Here is a 21,941-nt window from a genome sequence, read left to right on the forward strand (position 1 = left end):
AGCTTGCAGTTTGATATTTTATTCGTATTTTAATAATTAATTAATTAGTAATTTGTTGAATGTATATGAAATTAATATTTTTTTCCTTTTACATTTTATACTCCTTTTTTATGTCTATATATTTGTGAAGTAACTAAACCACACACATAGTATATGAACTTATTGTTAAAGAATGTGATTAATTTTGTGGTAAGCAACTCTTCCAACATGCAAAATGTTATATTTATTATGTGTTTTTTATGTATATTAAATACCAAAAATGAAGAAGTTCAATCTAGAATATATTTTTTTATTAATGAATATACTAGTCAATTTTTTCGTGACTTTTTAGCTAAACAAACAAAGATTTTGTATTTTATTTTTGCATCATTTTCTTGTTAACCAAACACGTGTGAGAAACTAGTTTCCTTTTCCTTTATCTTACTTCACTTCACTTCATTTTACTTTTTTCATGATACACTTATTTTTTTCTTGATTAAAATGCCTGTATGACAATTAGAATTTGGTTCAAGATAAAGAAGGTCGGTTGTTCCCGAGTCCCACATTGGACATGTTGAAAGCACAATATGAGGACCAACGAACTATAAAAGCTTCTTCAGACTACGCTATGAAGCATACCTTTCTCGGCCTTTTGGCTAAGATCAAGTGTAGTATCTGTTCTTATCAGTTTAATATCTGATACGCGAGCCATTGGCTTGCATGATATTAAATTAATTTTTCTAGGGGAAGAGCTCAATACAGTGGCTTGCTGCTGAGGCTCTTGTGTGTCGCCTGGGCATTGCACTGCTGCCTTGGTCTGGCACGCCCCACCAATCCACAGTTACAAATCCATTCCATTGCCCTCTAACTAAACCTAGTCCCCAACAAAATGAAGAAAGATTGATCTCATCGAATCACCCCTTGAATTCGTGTCTAATTTTGGATTTGGTAGTTGGTAATTAACCCGCAATTGATTGATTCGCTTGTACTTGGTACGCTTTTATCTCAATGATTAATTCTCATGAATTCTGGTTTTGTATTGATTGGCAGTATCTTGTATTGAAAACAGTAGTCTTCCTAGCGACATTGGCAGCTGTTCTGACATCAACGAAGAGCCATCTCTGCCAAAATTGGTGCACTGATTAAGAATGAAGGACGCATCAGACAAAGTTATCTGCTTCGTGGCTCCTTTTCGAGTAGCCACCGATTCCTTGCGGGAATCATCAACTCATTTTTGTACATTTTTTTTTGTCATTCTCTTCTTCTAAGGATCACCCTCATGGGGAAATAGCCAAGGCCGGAATATTCAGTAGCCATGGATAAAGGTCTGGAGGCAAATTAAGCATCATTCATCAAGATTGTGCAATAGTGACGGACCCGGAAAATTTTTCATTTAATTCAACTGTAATTATTGAAATATGGACATGGCTAGCCAAGTTGAGACGAAAAGGGTTCATATGAGGAGCTCAAAAAAGTTAACCAGTAGGATTGGTCCAATGGTTAGGAAAGGGTTCTTAGAATTCTTCCTATAGTCAAGTTTAAGGTTTGATATCTAGAGTTTGACAATAAGGTTGGGGATGGGGAAGAGCAGTGATGAGGAGAGAGGAGGGCTCAAAAAGGCTATTTAGGCCGCACGCAACCTATTATTCACTCTAAAATCAAGTTTTAAATGTTTGTTTATTAGGAAATTTATGGGACCCATCACATAAATTTTTCTATCAAATTTTTCCTGCAAAACTCGAAAGGAAAGTGAGTCACTGGAAAGTTTCAACTAATTCAATTTTTTTTACAACTCCTTTTTTTCTAAATTATTTCCTCAATTCTAAACTTCTACATAAATTAGAACATCTTAAAATCTACAATTCAAAAAACCAACTTGTAGTTAGATATTTTATTCTTATTTTAATAATTAATTAATTAGTAATTTGTTGAATTTTTATGATGTTAGTATTTTTTTCTTTTACATTTTATGCTCTTTTTATATGCCTATATATTTGCGAAATAACTATTTACACATATAATATATGAACTTATTATTTAAGAATGTGATTAATTTTGAGGTAAATAACTCTTTCAATATGTAAAATGTTATATTTATTACATGTTTTTATGTATACTAAATATAAAAAATGAAGAAGTTCGATCTAGAATATTTTCTATTAATGAATATACTAACCAAATTTTTTGTCACTTTTCGGTTAAACAAACAAAAGAAGTCATATATTTTTTTGCATCATTTTTTTTAACCAAACACATAAAGGAAAGTCAATTTTCTTTTCCTTTATCTTACTTCATTTTACTTTTCCCATGATACACTTACACGACTTTCCTGTCAAACAAATAGAGCCTCAGGGTATTATTTGTTTCTTGATTAAATTGCCACAATGAAAATTAGGATTTGGTTCAAAGTAAAGAAGGTCGGTTGCTCCCAAGTCCCACATTGGACATGTTGAAAGTACAATTTGAGGACAAATGGTCTATAAAAGCTTCTTCAGACTCCGTTACGAAGCATACCTTTCTCGGCCTTTTGGCTAAGATCAAGTGTAGTATCTGTTCTTATCAGTTTAATATCTGATACGTGGGCCACTGGCCCACATGATATTAAATTAATTTTTTAGGGGAAGGGCCCAATACAGTAGCTTGCTACTGGGGCTCTTACGTGTCGCTTGGGCTTTGCACTGCTGCCTGGGCCTGGCACGCCCCACCAATTCACATTTAATATTTTTTAAATATTAAGTTTTGTTAATTCTGTGTAAAAAATTAAATAAAGAATTTAATTGGAAGTTTGGGGATTTTTTGCATCTTTATTCATTTAAAATAGCAGTAGAAGTTACCGATATTTTTTGCATCTCTTTGTTCATTTAAAATAGCAGCAAAAGCATTTTGCAGAAAGATGCCAAAGATAAAGATGATATAATTCACGTCTTTCTTGGGTCCAACCGCACTTCTCGATGATAAATACATTAAAAATTAGAGCAGATTCCAAATTATACCAGCGATAAAGCTTTTTAAACTGATAATTCGCAGAACAAAAGGCACTTTTTTTTTTTTTCCATGGCCACTCTAGAAAGAAATATTTCACTAAGGGTCCGTTTTTTTCGGGTGAAAATGTGTTCCAGGAAAATATTTTCCTAATTTCCCGTGTTTGGTTGCACAAAAATTACTGAAAATATTTTCCTATGTAAAATATTTTCACTCATCTTATGGAAAACAACTTTCCTTCCAAACTTACTGAAGTTGTTTTTCGAAATGCATGCATCCCGCCTGTAGTATGTTCTAAATTTACTGAAAACATCTTGTAGTATGTTTTTTTTTTTTTTTAGTGTAAACAGGAGGATTCGAACCCAAGATCTCTTCCTTACACTCCCTCCCCCGTACCACCCAACCCAACCCTCCCCCTAGTATATTCAAAATAAAAAAAAAAAATCTCATCTTGCTCATCCTATGCTAGTAATTAATTATGTATAATAGGGACATTCTTTTCTAGAGAAACTTTCAGCTGTGAGAGTGCAAGATATATGTCACAATAAGCATTGCATGTAATTGATATTTGACACTAAATGACCAGCAATTTGTTTATTGCTTAAGGAGATATTTTTTATTCATATATACATTTCTCCAAGATTTTTTAAAGTTAAACAATGAGATAAATTTTTTTATTTTGCATGGGAAGAAGTATGTAGTTATAATGTGTAGAAAGTAAAGATAGAGATAAAAGTGAAAATATTTCAAAAGTTAAACAAACACCAGAAAAATGAAGTAAGAAAATATTTTCAATAAGCTAATCAAACACTTGAAAATGATAAAAGGGAAATGATTTTCATGGAAAATTACTTCCACGGAAAATATTTTCCCAAGGAAAACATTTTACTTCCAACCAAACAGACCCTAAATGTATGAAATATGTTTGTTTTTACTAATTTTGAAATTTGATCCTTTTAATGGCCATTTTAGCACTAAATATTTCACTGTGTGTTAAAATATTATTTTTAAAGTGCTCAACAGAATTTGTTTACTGGACCAGCTTAAACATTTTTTTTTTTTTGCGATTATATGAGGGTTGAATTGGAACACACTACTCAGTTTGGAGAATCAAATTGAGACGTTCTCAATTCGAGGGCCAAAATTGACGGACTACTTTCAAAGATCATATTGACATTCCCAAAGAAAAGGACAAAATGCTTGATGCCATGGCTCAGAGAAAAGCTAAGGGTGTTTAATAAAATTGAAATTTGAAAACTAAAATTTAAAATCTAAATTTATTAAATTATTGAATTGTCAAATATTAAATATGATATATTTGAGTCTATATTACATTAAGTGATAAGTGAATAGTTCATCACTTATTTTTTAGAACAAATTTTACCTAAGAAATTTAATGCCACTTAATTAATTCAGGTGTGTAATTTGTTGAGTGTATATGACATTAATTTTTTTTCCTTTTACATTCTATACTTTTTTTTATGTCTATATATTTGTGAAATAACTAATACACACACATAGTATGTGAACCTATTGTTAAAGAATGTGATTAATTTTTAGGAAAACAACTCTTCCAATATGCAAAATGTTATGTTTATTACATGTTCTTTTATGTATATTAAATACCAAAAATGAAGAAATTCAATCTATAATATTTTCTAGTAATGAATACACTAGCCCATTTTTCGTGACTTTTTAGCTGAACAAACACAAGAATTTGTTTTTTTTTGCGTCATTTTCTTGTTAACCAAACACGTGTGGAAAATTAATTTTCTTTTCCTTTGTCTTACTTTACTTCACTTCACTTTTTTCACGATACACTTATTTACGCAACTTTCCCGTCAAACAAATAGAGCCTCAGGGTATTATTTGTTGTTTGATTAAAATGCCGGAATGAAAATTAGGATTTGGTTCAAGATTAAGAAGGTCGGTTGTTCCCGAGCCCCACATTGGACATGTTGAAAGCACAATATGAGGACCAATGAACTATAAAAGCTTCTTCAGCCTACGTTATGAAGCATACCTTTCTCGGCCTTTTGGCTAAGATCAAGTGTAGTATCTGTTCTTATCAGTTTAATATCTGATACGCGAGCCATCGGCTTGCATGATATTAAATTAATTTTTCTAGGGGAAGAGCTCAATACGGTGGCTTGCTACTGGGGTTCTTGTGTGTCGCCTTGGCATTGCACTGCTGGCTTGGCCTGGCACGCCCCACCAATTCACAGTTACAAATCCATTGCATTGCGATCTCACTAAACATAGTTCCAACAAAATAAAGAAAGATTGATCTCATTGAAGCACCTCTTGAATTTGAAATTGCTAAACCTTTATGTTATGTGCACATGCCAACCACAACGTGTCTAATTATATGTGGAAAAAACTAAATATATGTGGTGGTAATTAACCCGCCATTGATTAATTGGCTTGTACTTGGTACACTTAATGATTAATTCTCATGAACACTGGTTTTGTATTGTAATAATTGATTGGCAGTATCTTGTATTGAAAACAGTAGTCTTCCAAGCAATATTGGCAGCTGTTCTGACATCAACGAAGAGCCATCTCTGCCAACATTGGTGCACTGATTAAGAATGAAGACATAGTTATCTGCTTCTTGGCTCCTTTTCTCGAGTAGCCACCGATTTCTTGCGGGAATCATCACTCATTTTTGTACATTTTTTTGTCATTCTCTTCTTCTAAGGATCACCCCCATGGGGAAATAGCCAAGGCTGGAATATTCAGTAGCCATGGATAAAGGTCTGGAGGCAAATTAATCATCATTCATCAAGATGGTGCAATAGTGATAGACCTGGAAAATTTTTCATGTAATTCAACTGTAATTATTGAAATATGGATATGGCTAGCCAAGTTGGGACGAAAAGGGTTCATATGAGGAGCTCAAAAAAATTAACCACTAGGGTTGGTCCAATGGTTAGGAAACAGTTTTTAGAATTCTTCTTGCCGTCAAAGTTTAAGGTTTGAACTCTAGAGTCTTGACAATTAGGTTGCGGATGGGATGAGTTGTGATGAGGAGCACGAGTAAAAAAAAAGAAGAGAGAGAGGGGCTCAAAAAGGCTATTTAGGCCACACGCAACCTATTATTCACTTTAAAATCTTAGGTTATAACTTTTTTTTTGCAAGTTTTAAATGTTTGTTTGCTAGGAAATTTATGGGACCCGTCACATAAATTTTATAGCAAATTTTTCTTGCAAAACTCGATAGGAGAGTGAGTCATTGGAAAGTTTCAACTAATTCAATTTCTTTTAAAATTCCTTTTTTTCTAAATTATTTCCTCAATTCTAAACTTCTACACAAATAGAACATCTTAAATCTACAATTCAAAAAACCAACTCGCAGTTAGATATTTTATTCTTATTTTAATAATTAATTAATTAGTAATTTGTTGAATCTTTATGATGTTAGTATTTTGTTTCATTTACATTTTATGCTCTTCTTATATGCCTGTATATTTGTGAAATAACTATTACACATATAATATATGAACTTATTATTAAAGAGTGTGATTAATTTTGAGGTAAATAACTCTTCCAATATACAAAATGTTATATTTATTACATGTTTTTATGTATACTAAATATAAAAAATGGAGAAGTTCGATCTAGAATATTTTCTATTAATGAATACACTAACCATTTTTTTGCAACTTTTAGACTAAACAAACAAAAAAATTTATATTTTTTTCATCATTTTTTTTAACCAAACACATGTAGGAAGGTCAGTTTTCTTTTCCTTTATCTTACTTCACTTCACTTTTCCTACGATATACTTAATTACACAACTTTCCCGTCAAACAAATAGAGCCTCAGGGTATTATTTGTTTCTTGATTAAATTGCCACTATGAAAATTAGGATTTGGTTCAAAGTAAAGAAGGTCGGTTGTTCCCGAGTCCCACATTGGACATGTTGAAAGCACAAATTGAAGACAAATGTACTATAAAAGCTTCTTCAGACTACGTTAGTAAGCATACCTTTCTCGGCCTTTTGGCTAAGATCAAGTGTAGTATCTGTTCTTATCAGTTTAATATCTGATACGCGAGCCATCGGCTCGCATGATATTAAATTAATTTTTCTAGGGAAAGGGCCCAATACAGTAGCTTGCTGCTGGGGCTCTTGTGTGTCGCCTTGACATGGCACTGCTGCCTTGGCCTGGCACGCCCCACCAATTCAAGGTTACAAAAATTTGCTACAAATCTCAAGTGTTGCTACAAAGATTTTTGAATCTCAAGTGTTGCTGATTTTGTGTAAAAAATTAAATAAAGAATTTAATTGGAAGTTTGGGAATTTTTTGCATGTTTATTCATTTAAAATAGAAGTAGCAGTTACCCATATTTTTTGCATCTCTTTGTTCATTAAAATAGCAGCAAAAGAATTTTGCAGAAAAATGTCAAAGATTAAGATGATATATAATTCGCGTCTTTCTCGGGTTCAGCCGCACTTCGAGATGATAAATACTTTAAAAATTAGAGCAGATTCCAAATTATACTGGCGATAAAGCTTTTTAAACCGATAATTTGCAGGAGTGAGTTTGTTTCAATAGAAAATTATTCCAAATAATATTTCGCTTACATCATAAACATATTTTTCAACCCATTTTTTTATACTCCCAACTACTTTTTATCTCACATACATCACATTACAAAAAATACTACAGTAATTATTCCAAATAATACTCTATCATAGCCAATCTAGAAAGAAATATTTCACTAAATGTGTGAAATATGTCTGTTTTTACTAATTTTGAAATTTGATCCTTTAAATGACCATTCTAGCACTAAATATTTCACTATGTGTTAAAATATTATTTTTAAAGTGCTCAACAGAATTTGTTTACTTGACTAGCTTAAACATTTTTTTTGCGACTATGAGGGTTGAATTGGAAAATTCTACTCAGTTTGGAGTAGGGATGCAAACAAGCCGAGTTCGAGTCGAGCTTTGGCTAATCGAGCCGAGTTCGAGTTAATTTTGTGAAGCTCGAACTCGAGCTCAAGCTCGACGAGCTCAAAATATCAAGCTCGAGCTCGAGCTCGAGTCAAATTCGAGTCGAGCTCGAGTTTAAAAAATAAAAAATAATAATAATAATTATTTTATTTTTAAAAAATAGAAAATAATTTTTTTTTAAAAAATGAATAAAATAATAATTTTTTTAACAAATAATAAAATATTAGGGATATATATGTAATTTTACTATTAAAATAAAAAATAAAAAATAAAAAAATATATATAATTGAGCTTGCGAGCCAACGAGGTTAATGTTTTTGAGATCGAGTTCGAACTCGAGATCGACTTAATTAACTCGAACTCGATATTGACGAGCTCGAGTCGAGCTCGTATTCGAGCCGCTCGCGATCGGCTCGATTCGCGAAACACCCCTAGTTTGGAGAATCAAATTGAGGCGTTCTCAATTTGAGGGCCAAAATTGACACTTTGGAATACTTTCAAAGACCATATTGACATTATTAACCCAAAAGAAAAGGACAGAATGCTTGATGCCATGGCTTAGAGAAAAACTGAAGTTTGAAAATTAAAATTTAAAATCTGAATTCATTAAATTATTGAATTGTTAAATACTAAATATGATACATTTGAGTTTATATCACATTAAGTACTAAGCGAATAGTTCATTAATTATTTTTGAGAATAAATTTTGGCTAAGAAATTCAAAGCTACTTAATTAATTTAAGTGTTCAATTTTTTGTCACTAAATAGTCTAACCATGTTAAGATATGAATTTATTAAATTTAAATGCTGAATTAATTTATTAAAAAAGGCCTAGGCAACCAAATTTGGGCAGAGGTTCTACACCACACAAAGATGCCACATACGTATGCAATGAAAATTTGGTGCAAGTCAATTTAGCCTTTCATATTTACAAGAAATTTATTGAAAGAAAATTTAAAAAGTTTTGGTTCTTGGTATCAAGATATTGGAATTGTTTTCTCAGGTCTGTCCTGAGAAGCAAATGGCAAATTGTATACCCCGGGCCAGTGCAACACCTTGTGCACTCGACCATACTAGTCTACAATAAACAAACTCTATGGCAAATATATTCAATTCAAGCCTTTTTCTGCATATGTGGTATTCTTGTTTCTGCTACCGTATATAATTTTAGATTTCGATTTAGTCCAAAACAAAAGAAACGAATTCCATTCAATAAGAATAGCAACAGAAATTACCAAAATCCAAGCGCTAGAGCAACCATGGGTGGTACAAAGAGTTACTACAAACCAATTATCACAACAAAAAACCATCCAAAGACTTTCTCAACCTTCAAACCTATGTAGTATTGCATATTTATCAAAATTACGTCTATTCAAGCTAATAATTGTTGCACCATTATCTCCTTGATTCTGCCATAGGAAAATTTCTTCCCAATTTAGTTGCAGAGTATAACCATTATATTGTGAAAATAGGATTTGGATCAAATAGAAGAAAGTCGGTGTTTCCCATCCCACATAGAAAGAGTAAAAGGACCGGTCGAAAACAGGGCGCTATAAAAGGTCGTTGAGACAACGTTACACAGCATACCTTTCTCGGCCTTTTGGCTAAGATCAAGTGTAGTATCTGTTCTTATCAGTTTAATATCTGATACGTGGGCCATTGGCCCACATGATATTAAATTAATTTTTTAGGGGAAGGGCCCAATACAGTAGCTTGCTACTGGGGCTCTTACGTGTCGCTTGGGCTTTGCACTGTTGCCTTGGCCTGGCACACCCCACCAATTCATAGTTGGAAGAATTTGTTACAAATCAAAATTTAATTGTAATACAAATCAGGCAGTAATTCAACTGGGTTCAAATCAAAATTTAATTTAAGTTTTAAATCCTAAATTTTGTTAATCTTAATTGGAAGTGTAAATCAAGAATTTAATTGAAATTTTGTAATGTCTTTAGATAAATAGTTAAAGAGATGCCTTTACATTGGCTTTTTGGAAGAAAACTTAAATCAACCATTTTCAAAATTTTTAGTTTCTAACATTTTCTCCAATTCCCTGAAAATTCAACCCTTTTCACAATTTTTAGTTTTTAACATGTTCTCCAGTATTTACCCGAAAAATCCACACAAGTTGGTGTTCTAGAAGTATGTTTGGCTAGTAGATTATTTAGTATAATTTTTTGAAAAAATACTGGAATACTTTTTTGAAATGATATCTTTAAAATAAAAAAATATTTTAAAAATTGCAAGCAAATAAATTTTTACAAATAAGTAGCTATCTAAACAACTGTGTATGTTTTAAAACTCAACCGAAACTGTTTGGTTGGACCATAGAAACCATCGATCGGACTATTTTCTGGGCTGTTCAGTCCTAAAACCCATAAGTGCTGAACCGGACGGCTGAACCACTAAACCATTAGATCGGAACGGTTGTTGAAGAACCGCCCGAGTTCCAGCCGACCATTTTGACTAACAACCGGACAGTTGACTTTGATTACCTTGCTCATCCAACAAAGGTGCAAATAAATGGCCGGGGACTTTTCTTTTTAGTTTTTTACTTTGTGCATTTTTTTTTTGCCCTTTCTGCTTCATTTAGCTTTCTCTTTTTTTTTTTTTTTAGTTTTTTCTTTTTCTCTTATTTTAAACTTGCCTCCAGATTCCATGAATTAATTAGAACTCATGCTCACTACCACTAAGTTACTAAAGACCAAAAAAAAAAAAAATTTTTTTAGTGAAACGTCACTGGTATATTAACATTTATGACTTTTAACATTATTGATTTTTAGTCAATTACTCTTCCACCTTTCTTTTCTTCTTTTTTTTTTTAATGCTAATTACTTTTCCACTTTGATTCATGATTTCAAATGCTATATGTTTTCATTGACATGATAAATTTACATGTATAATTAAATATTAAAATTACTCAATCATCTCATGAAATCTTCATTATATGAAATTATTCTAATTATTAAAGTTATTTATGAAATATTTATAACAACATCACAAGTCAAACGATTAATTATTATAACATAACAAATTTAAAACAGTAAAAGTCCGCCTTCATAAAATTCCAAGATAGAACTCACACAAAAAGGATTTCCACAACAACTTAGGCGTTTACTAGGGAAAGCCAAGAACGTACTAACTTAATAGTGAAGCAAGGGTTACACAGTCATGAAGAAACTCCATTTGGCTTGTGTGACTGTGCGAGTGATCTCAAACTACCATAAGCATTTAAACATGCCTCAGCATAATCTGACATAGCTCTGAAAAGGTCAGGCAACCCGATTTTGAGACTTGCTAAAGACTTCTCCCTCACTTGAATGCAGTGCTTCTGGTGAGCTTCCATTTCCTCTTCCAACCTCTTTTTCAAGCTCTCCACCACAAACCGCTTCTCGGCAAGAGGGTCATTGGGATTAGTTTCTTCAGGCCTATCGGGGTCTGCATCATCATGTGGAGTTCTACGTTGCATGTACTTGTGATACCAGTCTTCAAAAGCCTGGCTCTTACGCAAATATTCTTTTCTCGTTTCCTCGCACTTTTCCTTGAGCTTCGTTTCCTCCTCTTGATGAACAAGGATTCTCTTGACCACCTCAGAAAAGGTATGGATTGCAGATTTGGCGGCGTCATCAGGAAGCTTCTCAAGATGGTCATGCCAAATTTGAAGGAGGGGTTGAATTGGAGGATTTTGGGATCTGGGTGGTGATGATATTTTCTCTTTCAAACTGCTTTCAATTGGGATGAGATTTTGCTTCAACCAGCTGTTAAGGAAATGGATGTACTGTTTCTGATTTGTCATGAGCTTTTCCAGATGTGAATGCAAGTCTTCGACATGATGTAAAAGCTGGCGAGTGCGCTCGTGGTGATGTTTGCTCGTCTCTCTGGGAGCAGCAGTAACATCAAGCAATTTGAGGTCAGTAGCAATGTTCTTCTGATCTTGATGATGCATCCACATTGATTCCCACATCTTGGTCATCCTGCAAAATTAGAAGCACAGATTAAACTCCAGGTCAGATAGAGCATGATTCACTGTATTCCATAATACTAATTAAGGACCAGAAGGTTAAGCAGAAATGAATCCAAGATTGTTAGGAACTAAGGAAAAATTACACAAAACATACTCAGTACAAGGTCCATGCAAAGAAGAACCAAGTGCCAAATCACTTTAAAAAAAGTCTTTAAATGAGAAGCAAAAATAGAACGACCAGACATTTAAATGAAAAAAGAAATGAGATTTTTTCAAAAGATGGGACTCAAATGTCAAAGTTGTAAGGAGAATGGGAGAGGGAAGAGGCTTAAGAAAAATATAGACAGTTTTTATTTTATAGAAAGAAATCACTGTCATCTGTGTCCCTTTTAAGGATCTAAATTGCAAGTGATGCTCAAATGTGAAAGGGGATAAAACTTGATTAAGAGGTTGAATAAAATTATGTAGCCACTCACAGCCCAGCCTATGGTTTAAAGGAGCAAAAAAGATGAAAAAGCAAAAATCTGACTAAATAGCTGGAAACAAAATGCAAGGAATATCCAGACTTAAATTCCAGCTGCCATTGAATCTTCAGATGCACCACAGAGTGGATTCCAGAAGCGCCAAAGACATTTATACGAGCTGGACCTTCAACATCAAACAAGACAACGCATCCAATTCATGTGGAAAAACCTGCTGTTTCACTAAAGATACAGGAACAAAACCATTCCACTAAATGGCCTTGACCTAGCCCATCCCCCTTTACTCAGAACTACGATTGATGGCTGACTCAGAGTGAACCAAGAAGAAGCCAGTGTTTCAAAATTGCTTGCCATTAACGATGACATTATCAGAGAAGATATGCTCTGCTTAGTGGAACAATCTCCTCTCTCTCTCTGTGAGTACGCACTGTTTTTTTAGCTACTGTTTATAATGTTTTCTTCTCTCTGTCATGGCTCATCAAGAGTTGCTGCTAAATGTATCTCAGCTAGCTAATCAACTTTGATTTCTCCAACTCATCCTGAAATGCCATCTCCTCTATCAAATCACCTAGGGGTGGCAATTTTCGACACGACCTGAAAACACGACACGAACCTAACACGAAATTAATGGATTTGGGTTGAGGTTTCGGGAGTTCGGGTCAGAATCGGGTTGAACCCGAAAAGAAAACAGGTCGATTTCAGGTCAACCCGTGGTGACCTGATATGACCCGTTTACGAATTAAAAATAATTTAATAAACATAAAAATAATTTTATCTAACTAAACTAAGTTATTCTTTTTTTTCAAAGGCATTAATTACTTAATCCTAAATGAATTTATTTAATTTGTGTGAAGTTGAAATTATTATATTTGGACAAATAATATATTATATTATTTTTTGCTTTTATACTGTTTTAATTTATTTTATATTTTGTTTGGGATAAAACACTTTTACGGTGTTTAATTTATTTTAGATTTGGTTTGGAATTATTTATTTAAATTTTTATTACTTGATTATGTAATTAGTTTTGTGAGAAATTGATTTTATTAGAAATTACAGTGATAAATTAATAAATTAAAATTAAGTTTCGGGTTGATCCACCAACCCGAAATTTTCGGGTTCGGGTCAGCATACTTGACCCGAAATGGGTTGACGGGTCGGGTTCAGGTCAACAGATTTTCTGGCGGACCCGACCCGCCAACCTGATTTGGACCCGATTGCCACCCCTAAAATCACCTACTTGTTTGGAGGGCTACTATTCTCCAGCTGTCAATTTAGAACTCAAACCAGAGAATCAATTCATATCAACAATAATTAGCCAGACTGCTTAAGAGTGTATCTCTCTCGAGATTAACTGTTAATGAGTAACTTCAACCTAACTAACTTCAATCTATCTGTTTCCTGTGGAAAGTATTCACTAGTAAGTCTAGCACTCTGGTTTAATAGAACCCATTAGACAATTATCTAGTTGGCAAGGAAGAAGAAAGTACACAGAAGTGGAATTACAATGCTATCATGCTACACAAACGATTGAAGAAAGAACATTTCTCAAATAGAATTACAATATGAAGGACCAAAACTGTTATTGAAGTGGAAGTCCAAATGAGAGTTCCTTTGGCATGTCAAGCCTAATATATTTCAATTAAAGGAGCACATAAAAAATATATGATATTTGATACCATTCAAAGGACCAAATAATGATATCATGAGGTGGAGGTCCAAATTGTATACCATGTCATTGCATTCATTGCATGACCAACAAATAAAAGCTTTGCCATGAGCATAAGAAAGGTTACTGTCCAATATTTGGAGAAATTTTTAAAATTCGTGCTCAGAGTAACTACCTCCTGTTCTCTACAAACCTATCATGTCTTTGAGGATGATAGAACAAATGGAGGAAACAAACAAAAACTCACCCATTAATGAGAGCAACAAGTTTTGGATACAGTTGCTTGTCACGGATATCATTCACTTCTGAGACCGTTGAATCCAGTGACTGCATGTCAACTATATATCGTGTCTGTAAATGACTAACAGCAGCCTTCGCTTTCTCCAGTGATTCAATACTTGCACCACGTTTTTTAAGCTTGCTCAAGAGAGTGACTTTCCTCTGATATTCGAGTTTCATATGTTCACCAGTCTGTGAGAGTGTTTAAACAAGAATGAGATCCAAATGATGCTAATAATTCGCAGTTTGGCATCATGCAAAAGAACATCATTACAGAATAAGCAGAGTTTCATAAGTTCACCAGTCTGTGAGACTGTTTAAATAAGAATGAGATCCAAATGATGCTAATAATTCTCAATTCGACATCATGCAAAAGAACATCATTACAGAATAAGCTACATCGCAAACTGAGACAGGTGACAAGCCCTAGTTAGCACAGGACCTAGGCTTTCTTAGATTGCTTTAGACATGGACCTTTCATTTTTTTTTAAAATATTTTTAGTGTAAGTGGCAAGGCTCGAACCTGGGACTTCTCACTTACACCCTCTCCCCCCGAACCACCCCCCCCCCCGGGGACGGGACATGGACATTAATTCTGATCAGGTCAAAAAAAGGATTAGCAACCACAAGTGGTTTAACTATAGAGTTCCAATGTTTTTAACAATTTGGGAGGCGAGAAGAAACTCAGTTCAAAACACTTTGGCACATCAAGCCCGTTTAAACTCAAGGCATGAGTAAAAGGCTAAATCAATTGTAGTCCATCCCACTATTCTCAGCATACTGTGTAAGTGGCAAGGCTCAAACCTGAGACTTCTCACTTACACCCTCTTGAACCTGGTTTAACTATAGAGTTCCAATGTTTTTAACAATTTGGGAGGCAAGAAGAAACTCAAAACAACATGTTTTGGTAACATTACTTTTAATTTTAATGTGTCAGAGTTATTTATACTATATCTTTGAAAAAAAAAAGGCCAATAAGTACCATGCAAAACACTTTGGCACATCAAGCCCGTTTAAACTCAAGGCATGAGTAAAAGGCTAAATCAATTGTAGTCCATCCCACTATTCTCAGCATACCGTGTAAGTGGCAAGGCTCAAACCTGGGACTTCTCACTTACACCCTCTCCCCCCGAACCACCCTACCCCCCGGGGGGAGGGACATGGACATTAATTCTGATCAAGTCAAAAAAAGGATTAGCAACCACAAGTGGTTTAACTATAATTTAACAATTTGGGAGGCGAGAAGAAACTCAAAACAACATATTTTGGTTACAACATTACTTTTAATTTTAATGTGTCAGAGTTATTTAAACTACATCTTTGAAAAAAAAAGGCCAATAAGTACCATGCAAAACACTTTGGCACACCAAGCCCGTTTAAACTCAAGGCATGAGTAAAAGGCTAAACCAATTGTAGTCCATCCCACTATCCTCAGCATACCGTGTACTCCATGTGCATTTCAGAACTACAGTTAATCTGAACACAAGCTAATATCATGTAACTGTAAAAGGATTTACTTGAGCCATTTGTTCAACAGACTGGCGGCTATTAATGCATGAAATTTTTGACACTTTATGTAATCGAAACACACATTGTACTGAGCAATTCTCCTTTCATTCCCTAGAAAGCAGGTGCCAAAAAAAAAAAAAAAGCTATAACAAGTATTAAACCAGTTAAGACATTGGCGTACCTTGACTTCCTCGTATAACTTTTTCTCCCATGCTAGCAACTTATCTAAAACAGTGGCGTGTGTCTCGTATTCTTCTGCATCAGGATCATTATTTACAACATCACCATTTGGCACACCTCTGAACGATCTGTTCCAGGTAATAACTCGCATGACTCTTGCAGCATGGTCAATGTGCCCTGCAAATTGGCAATCAGTTCATGACTTGGAAGAAAAATGACCAGCCCGAAACTTTTGTCACAAGCTGCTGATACCAAGAAAATCTTTGATAATTTAATTGCATCACTCCAGATGCCAAAGAAACTGTACTAACAGCAAAGATGACTCTTAAAACCATGATATCCCTCAATAACAAAAACAATCAGGAGTGTTATACTAACAGAAAGAAAATTAGTGGAAAACACCAATGAAAGATTCCTACTTTCCATCAAATTGTAGCGTCACTAACCTCGATTGTCAGCAAAATTCGAATGATAATGCATTCTTGTAGCCTCAAGCATTTTGGAAACCTCTTGTGCACTCTCAGAAGCCTTGAGAAAATGATCATCAACATCACTCAGAATCTTCAAGAAATCAACACCACTACTACTAGCTACTACTTTCTCAATATTACCATTCCCTACTCCACTAATTCCTGCAGGCGCTGTCTTCGAATGCATAAATTGCTTCTCCTTCACTACTACCACAGGGGTCACCTCTTCCTCCGTCTCCATCCCTCTTCTATCAATTCCAACCTTCTCTGGAGTCTTGAAGTCATCACTGCCACCCACATTGCTAAATCTTCCACCCTCATTCCCATTTTGTTCCTCCATTATATACTCCTCTTCCTCCACTTCCCCCAAATCTGAACCCGGCATATTATTCACCATAAAGAAATAATCCCAAGCCATCCCTTTACTCTCCGGTGGGGGCGGCGTATAAGGCGTCCTTACAGCGGTCTCGGGAGCTATTTCTTCAACCGCATTTCGCCTATTTCTAGGCCTCAATGAAGAACCATTTCTCTCATCATCCTCCTCAAATTCCTCTTCTTCATCCTCATCCTCGTCAATTCCCTTCATTTTCACCCTCATCAGCTTCGACGATGAAAATTCCGGCATGGTCACGGACCGCTGGAGCGGTGGCGATGGAGAAGGCGAAAAGTTAGGCAGAGGAGGAGGAGGGGGTAGGGGGGACCCAGGAGGAGGAGGAGGCCTCGGTGGTGGCTCCAATGTGGGCTCAATGCCGACAGCTGCCGCCGAGGTGGCGGATGGTGGCGCTTCGCCTTGTGCGTAGTCACTCAAGGCGGCGCCGATGTTCTTCAAAGAAACGGCATAACCGGAATGTGCTGAAGCAAAAGCGTTCCTAGCTGAAACCGCCTCTTTCATAAGGTTCCTCCGCTCTTTGCATCTTGACACTGATTCTTCATTGTCTATTCTAGATTGTGTACAACCCATGACAATATTTTTTTTAAAAAAAAGACACAATCTTTTTCAAAACCCCCTTTTCGGAACTTTTAAGGTTTAAATAAAGTTGGGATTTTCAGTCTGAAAATTTAAAAATTAAAAAAAAATGGTGCTAGAGATTCTCAGGGCATTTTAGCGAAATGGGTTCGACAGATATTGTATTATAAAGCTAAAAAATCACCAAAGATCACATAAATATGGGGGCTACGTGCACAGATGAGTCTGCAAGAGGCTAAGATTATGCAGTTAAGGTGTAAAGATCCTTTTCTCAGCTTTTTGCTTTTTGCTGGGGTAGTGGGTGGGGGGAGGGGGAAGGGGGCTTCAAGTGTTCAAGAAAAATGGGTTTTGCATGAAGAAGATGGTGGGGAGAGAGTTAAAAATACATGAAAATGTGCACTCTGTGTGTGTGTGTAAATGAGGAGGCTGGAGAAGGACAATGGTGGTGATGGTTATGGTGATGGTGGTGGTGATGACTGATGAGGACTGGAGGGGGAGAAAGGTGGGGTGAGGAAGCCAGGAAGGGAAAATGAATAAATGACTGGAAAAGCAAGAAAGAAAAGGAAGGAAAGAAGAAGATATGGACAAAAATTTTGGGCAGAGGGGAGCAGTGAATACAGAGCATGGTGCAGGGAGTGTGTTGGGTTGGATGTGGGAGGGTGTATGGCAGCTTGGGAGCTCAATCATCTCTAGTCTACAGTCTACAATTACCCTTTTTGAAATTAGCCTCCTATAACGGTCACATTTCACGAGGTAGGACGACAGCGTTTTGTAGTTTGTACTTGTACTAACTGTCTATCACTATCTGCATTTTGGGCTTTTTTGTGTTCTCTTTCCTTTGGGTTATTGCGGAGATGTTTATTGCGGAAATGTTTGTCCCAAACGGAATAATATACTGCCTGATTGATACGGATAAGTTTATAAAGCTGTTAACGGAGTTGGACACCTCAAGCCCACCCTATTTGATCCCAAAAAACCAATTGTACTTAAATTTCAATTAGATTGGATAAAGTTTAGACTTAAATATAACCCAAATATGAGCCTACCTTGAGCCAGACTAGGTTCATGCTCAATTAAAACTCAACCCACATAAGTATAATTATGTATATAAATATATATAAATATATCTATAAATTATAATTATACATATTATGACATAAAATGTTAATAATTTATATATAAATTTATAAAAAATTCATATAATAATATTAGTTGAGTTTGAGTCTTTTAATTTGAATCTAAAATTTAAAAATTCGTATTATTTGTGAGTCAAGTCTAGACTTGTCAAAACCTGCTCAAAAAACCTAATTGACACTCTTACTATTTGAGTTTAAACAAGAGAGACAAAAGAAAATAGAATACTTAAAATTAATATTTGAAGGCATAGAACAGATGGCATCCTTTATTGTAATCTACATTGAATTGCCTTAAATATAGATAGATTTTTCAAACTTGGATTTCAGCCACACGATAAAGAAGTTATCATGTAATTTAAGGTAAACTACCTGCTTGTAAAGGTATTTAAAATTGAGTTATGTACACATGATAAAAAGTGAGGTCACTCAAATTTTATCAAAAGATGCATAAGTGAATGTCAATGGAAAAAAAAAAAAAGTAGTCAAACTTTCATGCCGGGTTCACCGTCCTATACTTTTGTGCTTATTATGTGTCAAGAATAAGAAAGTCTTTTTTGGGCAAAAAAAAAAAAATCTGCCTAAGAATTCTTGAAATTTTATCTTGTCAATAGCATAGCATAGAGAAACATTTCTCTGGTGTATCAAAAGTGAATATGCAGAGCGCGCGGCAGAATCATATTTTATTATTTGAATGCAAAACCAGATTGGTCCTTCAAGTTTCATAATTAGTCTCTATTTCATCATTCTGATGGCTGTGAATCAATAGCACTAGTCACATATGGGCTTTTGCTGATCTATTCTGCACAATATATGTAAAATTCGATATTCAAATTCAAATTAAAACAATGTGGTAAGTATCTAAACTCGTCAATATATCATTGATAGTGTAAAAAAGATTAATTTATATTTTAAACTAACATATGTAATAGAAATACTTCGATAATATAATTCCAATTTGCTATTTGATAACTCAAACCATAAGTAATTATTCCAACAAACATTTCACATAAACTCAATACATTTTTCTTTTTTAACTTTTAATGCTTGAGTTAAAAGACAATACTATATCTAGGTTTCTCAAGTTCATCAGGTTGTCAGTTTAGAAGTACAGGAACTTCATAGGAATTCCCCTCTAGAACTTTGGTCACCTCTTCGTCTTTATCTAACATAATTAATCTAACTCCATAACCCTCTGTAAAACTCAAGAGTACCTTACAAATAGTTTCCTTCACAGAAAAAAAAAAGAAGGAAAAACTGTCCCTAACCTCACCCATCATTGGCTTTTTATGTTTATATCTATCATTTCATGATCTGTAAAATTTCATGGCACTAGCAAATGATTAATAGTATATTTCTCGAAGAAAATTACCTTGCTAAAGGCATAGCCTACTATCATGATCAACAGTAATGGGGTCATTGTTATTTCGGCTAATAATCATGATTCTTCACTAATCAAATGTGATTAGTAATGTAGGTCTAGTTGTGTCACAAGAAAAGGGCTAAAGGGAGGTAATTTTCCAATGCATGTCGACCTAATTACGTTGATAATCCCGTAGGTTGAAATAATTATCATGAACACGGTGAATAAAGAAAGAAATTAGGGAAATATTTTCTTTATTTCTCACTTTTTGGTTACAATGGTCTATGATCTATTTACAGGCATATAGTAATATTAAGTATAATGAATCCAGACAAATATTCAAATGATTAACTAATATATATAGACTTTGAATTCAAAGTAATATTTACAAACAATTCACTCCAGCAAACACATCATGCATCATGGGATCAATTTCTTCCACACTGATCCATCTTTCTCTTGGTGGATCTTTTCTTGGTTTGATGAGAAGTTATTGTGTTGATTAAACTAGATGAAAACCATCAAGTGTATTTGAGTAAGCAAATGAAACCAAAATCTAATTCCACGGGAGATCGCTACCCAACCATCTAATGGAATTGCAGATCCCTAACAAATTGCTCGAGCCAAAGCAGGAACTAATTCGTAAAGCCTGTCACAAATGGTAGATTAGCAAAAAAAAAATAAAAATTATGAAGTATGGCTACTGAGGTTGGATTTGAAGTTATCTCTCCATATTTCTGAAGTAAATTAATGGTAGGGATGGAGTTAGCAGGCCATAGCATGTAATTCGATTCCTTCCAATTAGGCATATAGTTATAAACTAGATTTAACAATAAGATATATTAGTTGGATAATAAACCAAGCTTCTAAGATTTTTCTAATCAATGTAACGGCTCTGTTTGTCATCCAAGTTTTTAGTGTGTTTAGAAATATAAAATTTTTACTAAAACATCGTACTTACTAAAAACACCTCAAAAAATACAATAGTTTTTTTTTTTTTTTCAAAAAACTCCTATTACCCTAAAAGCACCCCACCACCATCTTTACCCTTCCAGCACCACCATATCCTCCCTCTTCATTCTCCCTTACCCGCCTTTCTCCTCTCATCTCATCCTTTCTTGTCTCTCCGCCTACCACCATTCTCCTTTCTCCTCTCAAGTCTCATCTCATCCCTTCTTCTCTATTGTAAGGGATGGCCAATAGGAGAGGGTTTCAATTTTTTCTACCCTATCATATATGATCTGTCTTGCAATCCAATGATTTAATTGCTCCATAACCGAATGATTTTTTACACTCTTATGAATGATTCTCAAATGTTAGCACTGGTCTGTCTCAAGTATAAGAATCATTCGGTTAAGGAGCAATCAATCATTGGCTTGTAAGACGGATCGCATATGATAGAATAGAAGAAAATGAAGTTTGCTCCAATTGGTCATCCCTTGCAATTGAGGACAACTTTTAAAAGATTGACTGTGGATGAAAATTTTTCGATATTAAATTTTTTTAGCAAATGCAATTAGAAAATCTGGTGCAATTCTATACTGAATAAATTTATCAAAAAACTCAAGATCTATTCGTGGATGGAGATAACAATGAGAAAGAAGAATTAGCAGACGTCGTGGATAATGAATAAATTCATAATCTAGCAAACATGCTTGATTAGAGAAAAAGGAGAGATTGGTCAGAGAAACCATCAAGTAAGATGTACAATCTTTCAGCCAAGAAATTAGAAAAGCAATTAAGGAATCAAAGAGTCACAATTAGACCGAGATCAAAAGGAGGAATTAGAAAATAAGTACAAAATTTGCAAACAAAGCCAAATCACCCAACCAATATCAAAAGGATATTTACATTCGATACCTTTTCAGATAACTTATCCCACAATAACAACAATAGAAAAGTATTGAATACCTTATCAAAGAATAGGAAGCAGCAATACTTTCACCAAAAAACTAGAGAATACTAGCAATAGGCAGCATTGCAGAAACTCTCATGCATCAATCCCTAA

General features: G+C 34.5%; 1 protein-coding gene, 1 long non-coding RNA gene and 5 other non-coding genes across 7 annotated transcripts; 6 read left to right on the plus strand and 1 right to left on the minus strand.

The window, feature by feature from the left end:
* The first annotated feature begins 614 nt into the window (after window positions 1-614).
* On the plus strand, window positions 615-810 carry LOC113705128 (U2 spliceosomal RNA). Its single transcript, XR_003451776.1, has one exon. It is a non-coding gene; the product is annotated as a U2 spliceosomal RNA (small nuclear RNA).
* Window positions 811-2,489: 1,679 nt separating this feature from the next.
* Window positions 2,490-2,684, plus strand: LOC113705117 (U2 spliceosomal RNA). The gene has a single exon (XR_003451765.1). It is a non-coding gene; the product is annotated as a U2 spliceosomal RNA (small nuclear RNA).
* A 2,296-nt stretch (window positions 2,685-4,980) lies between these two features.
* Window positions 4,981-5,176, plus strand: LOC113705139 (U2 spliceosomal RNA). The gene has a single exon (XR_003451788.1). It is a non-coding gene; the product is annotated as a U2 spliceosomal RNA (small nuclear RNA).
* Window positions 5,177-6,946: 1,770 nt separating this feature from the next.
* Window positions 6,947-7,142, plus strand: LOC113705105 (U2 spliceosomal RNA). Its single transcript, XR_003451753.2, has one exon. It is a non-coding gene; the product is annotated as a U2 spliceosomal RNA (small nuclear RNA).
* Window positions 7,143-9,503: 2,361 nt separating this feature from the next.
* On the plus strand, window positions 9,504-9,698 carry LOC113705093 (U2 spliceosomal RNA). The gene has a single exon (XR_003451742.1). It is a non-coding gene; the product is annotated as a U2 spliceosomal RNA (small nuclear RNA).
* A 1,221-nt stretch (window positions 9,699-10,919) lies between these two features.
* Window positions 10,920-18,086, minus strand: LOC113703240 (protein ALTERED PHOSPHATE STARVATION RESPONSE 1-like). The gene is made up of 4 exons (XM_027224543.2): window positions 16,447-18,086; window positions 16,002-16,177; window positions 14,280-14,503; window positions 10,920-11,891 (listed from the first exon to the last, which is right to left on the minus strand). Exons 1-4 carry the CDS (start codon window positions 17,429-17,431, stop codon window positions 11,087-11,089), a joined length of 2,190 nt encoding a protein of 729 aa, XP_027080344.1. The 5' UTR covers window positions 17,432-18,086; the 3' UTR covers window positions 10,920-11,086.
* On the plus strand, window positions 11,688-12,763 carry LOC113703241 (uncharacterized). The gene is made up of 2 exons (XR_011819656.1): window positions 11,688-11,827; window positions 12,477-12,763. It is a non-coding gene; the product is annotated as an uncharacterized lncRNA (long non-coding RNA).
* Window positions 18,087-21,941: the final 3,855 nt, after the last annotated feature.

The sequence above is a fragment of the Coffea arabica genome, chromosome 8e (assembly GCF_036785885.1).
Source record: "Coffea arabica cultivar ET-39 chromosome 8e, Coffea Arabica ET-39 HiFi, whole genome shotgun sequence".
Taxonomy (NCBI): domain Eukaryota; kingdom Viridiplantae; phylum Streptophyta; class Magnoliopsida; order Gentianales; family Rubiaceae; genus Coffea; species Coffea arabica.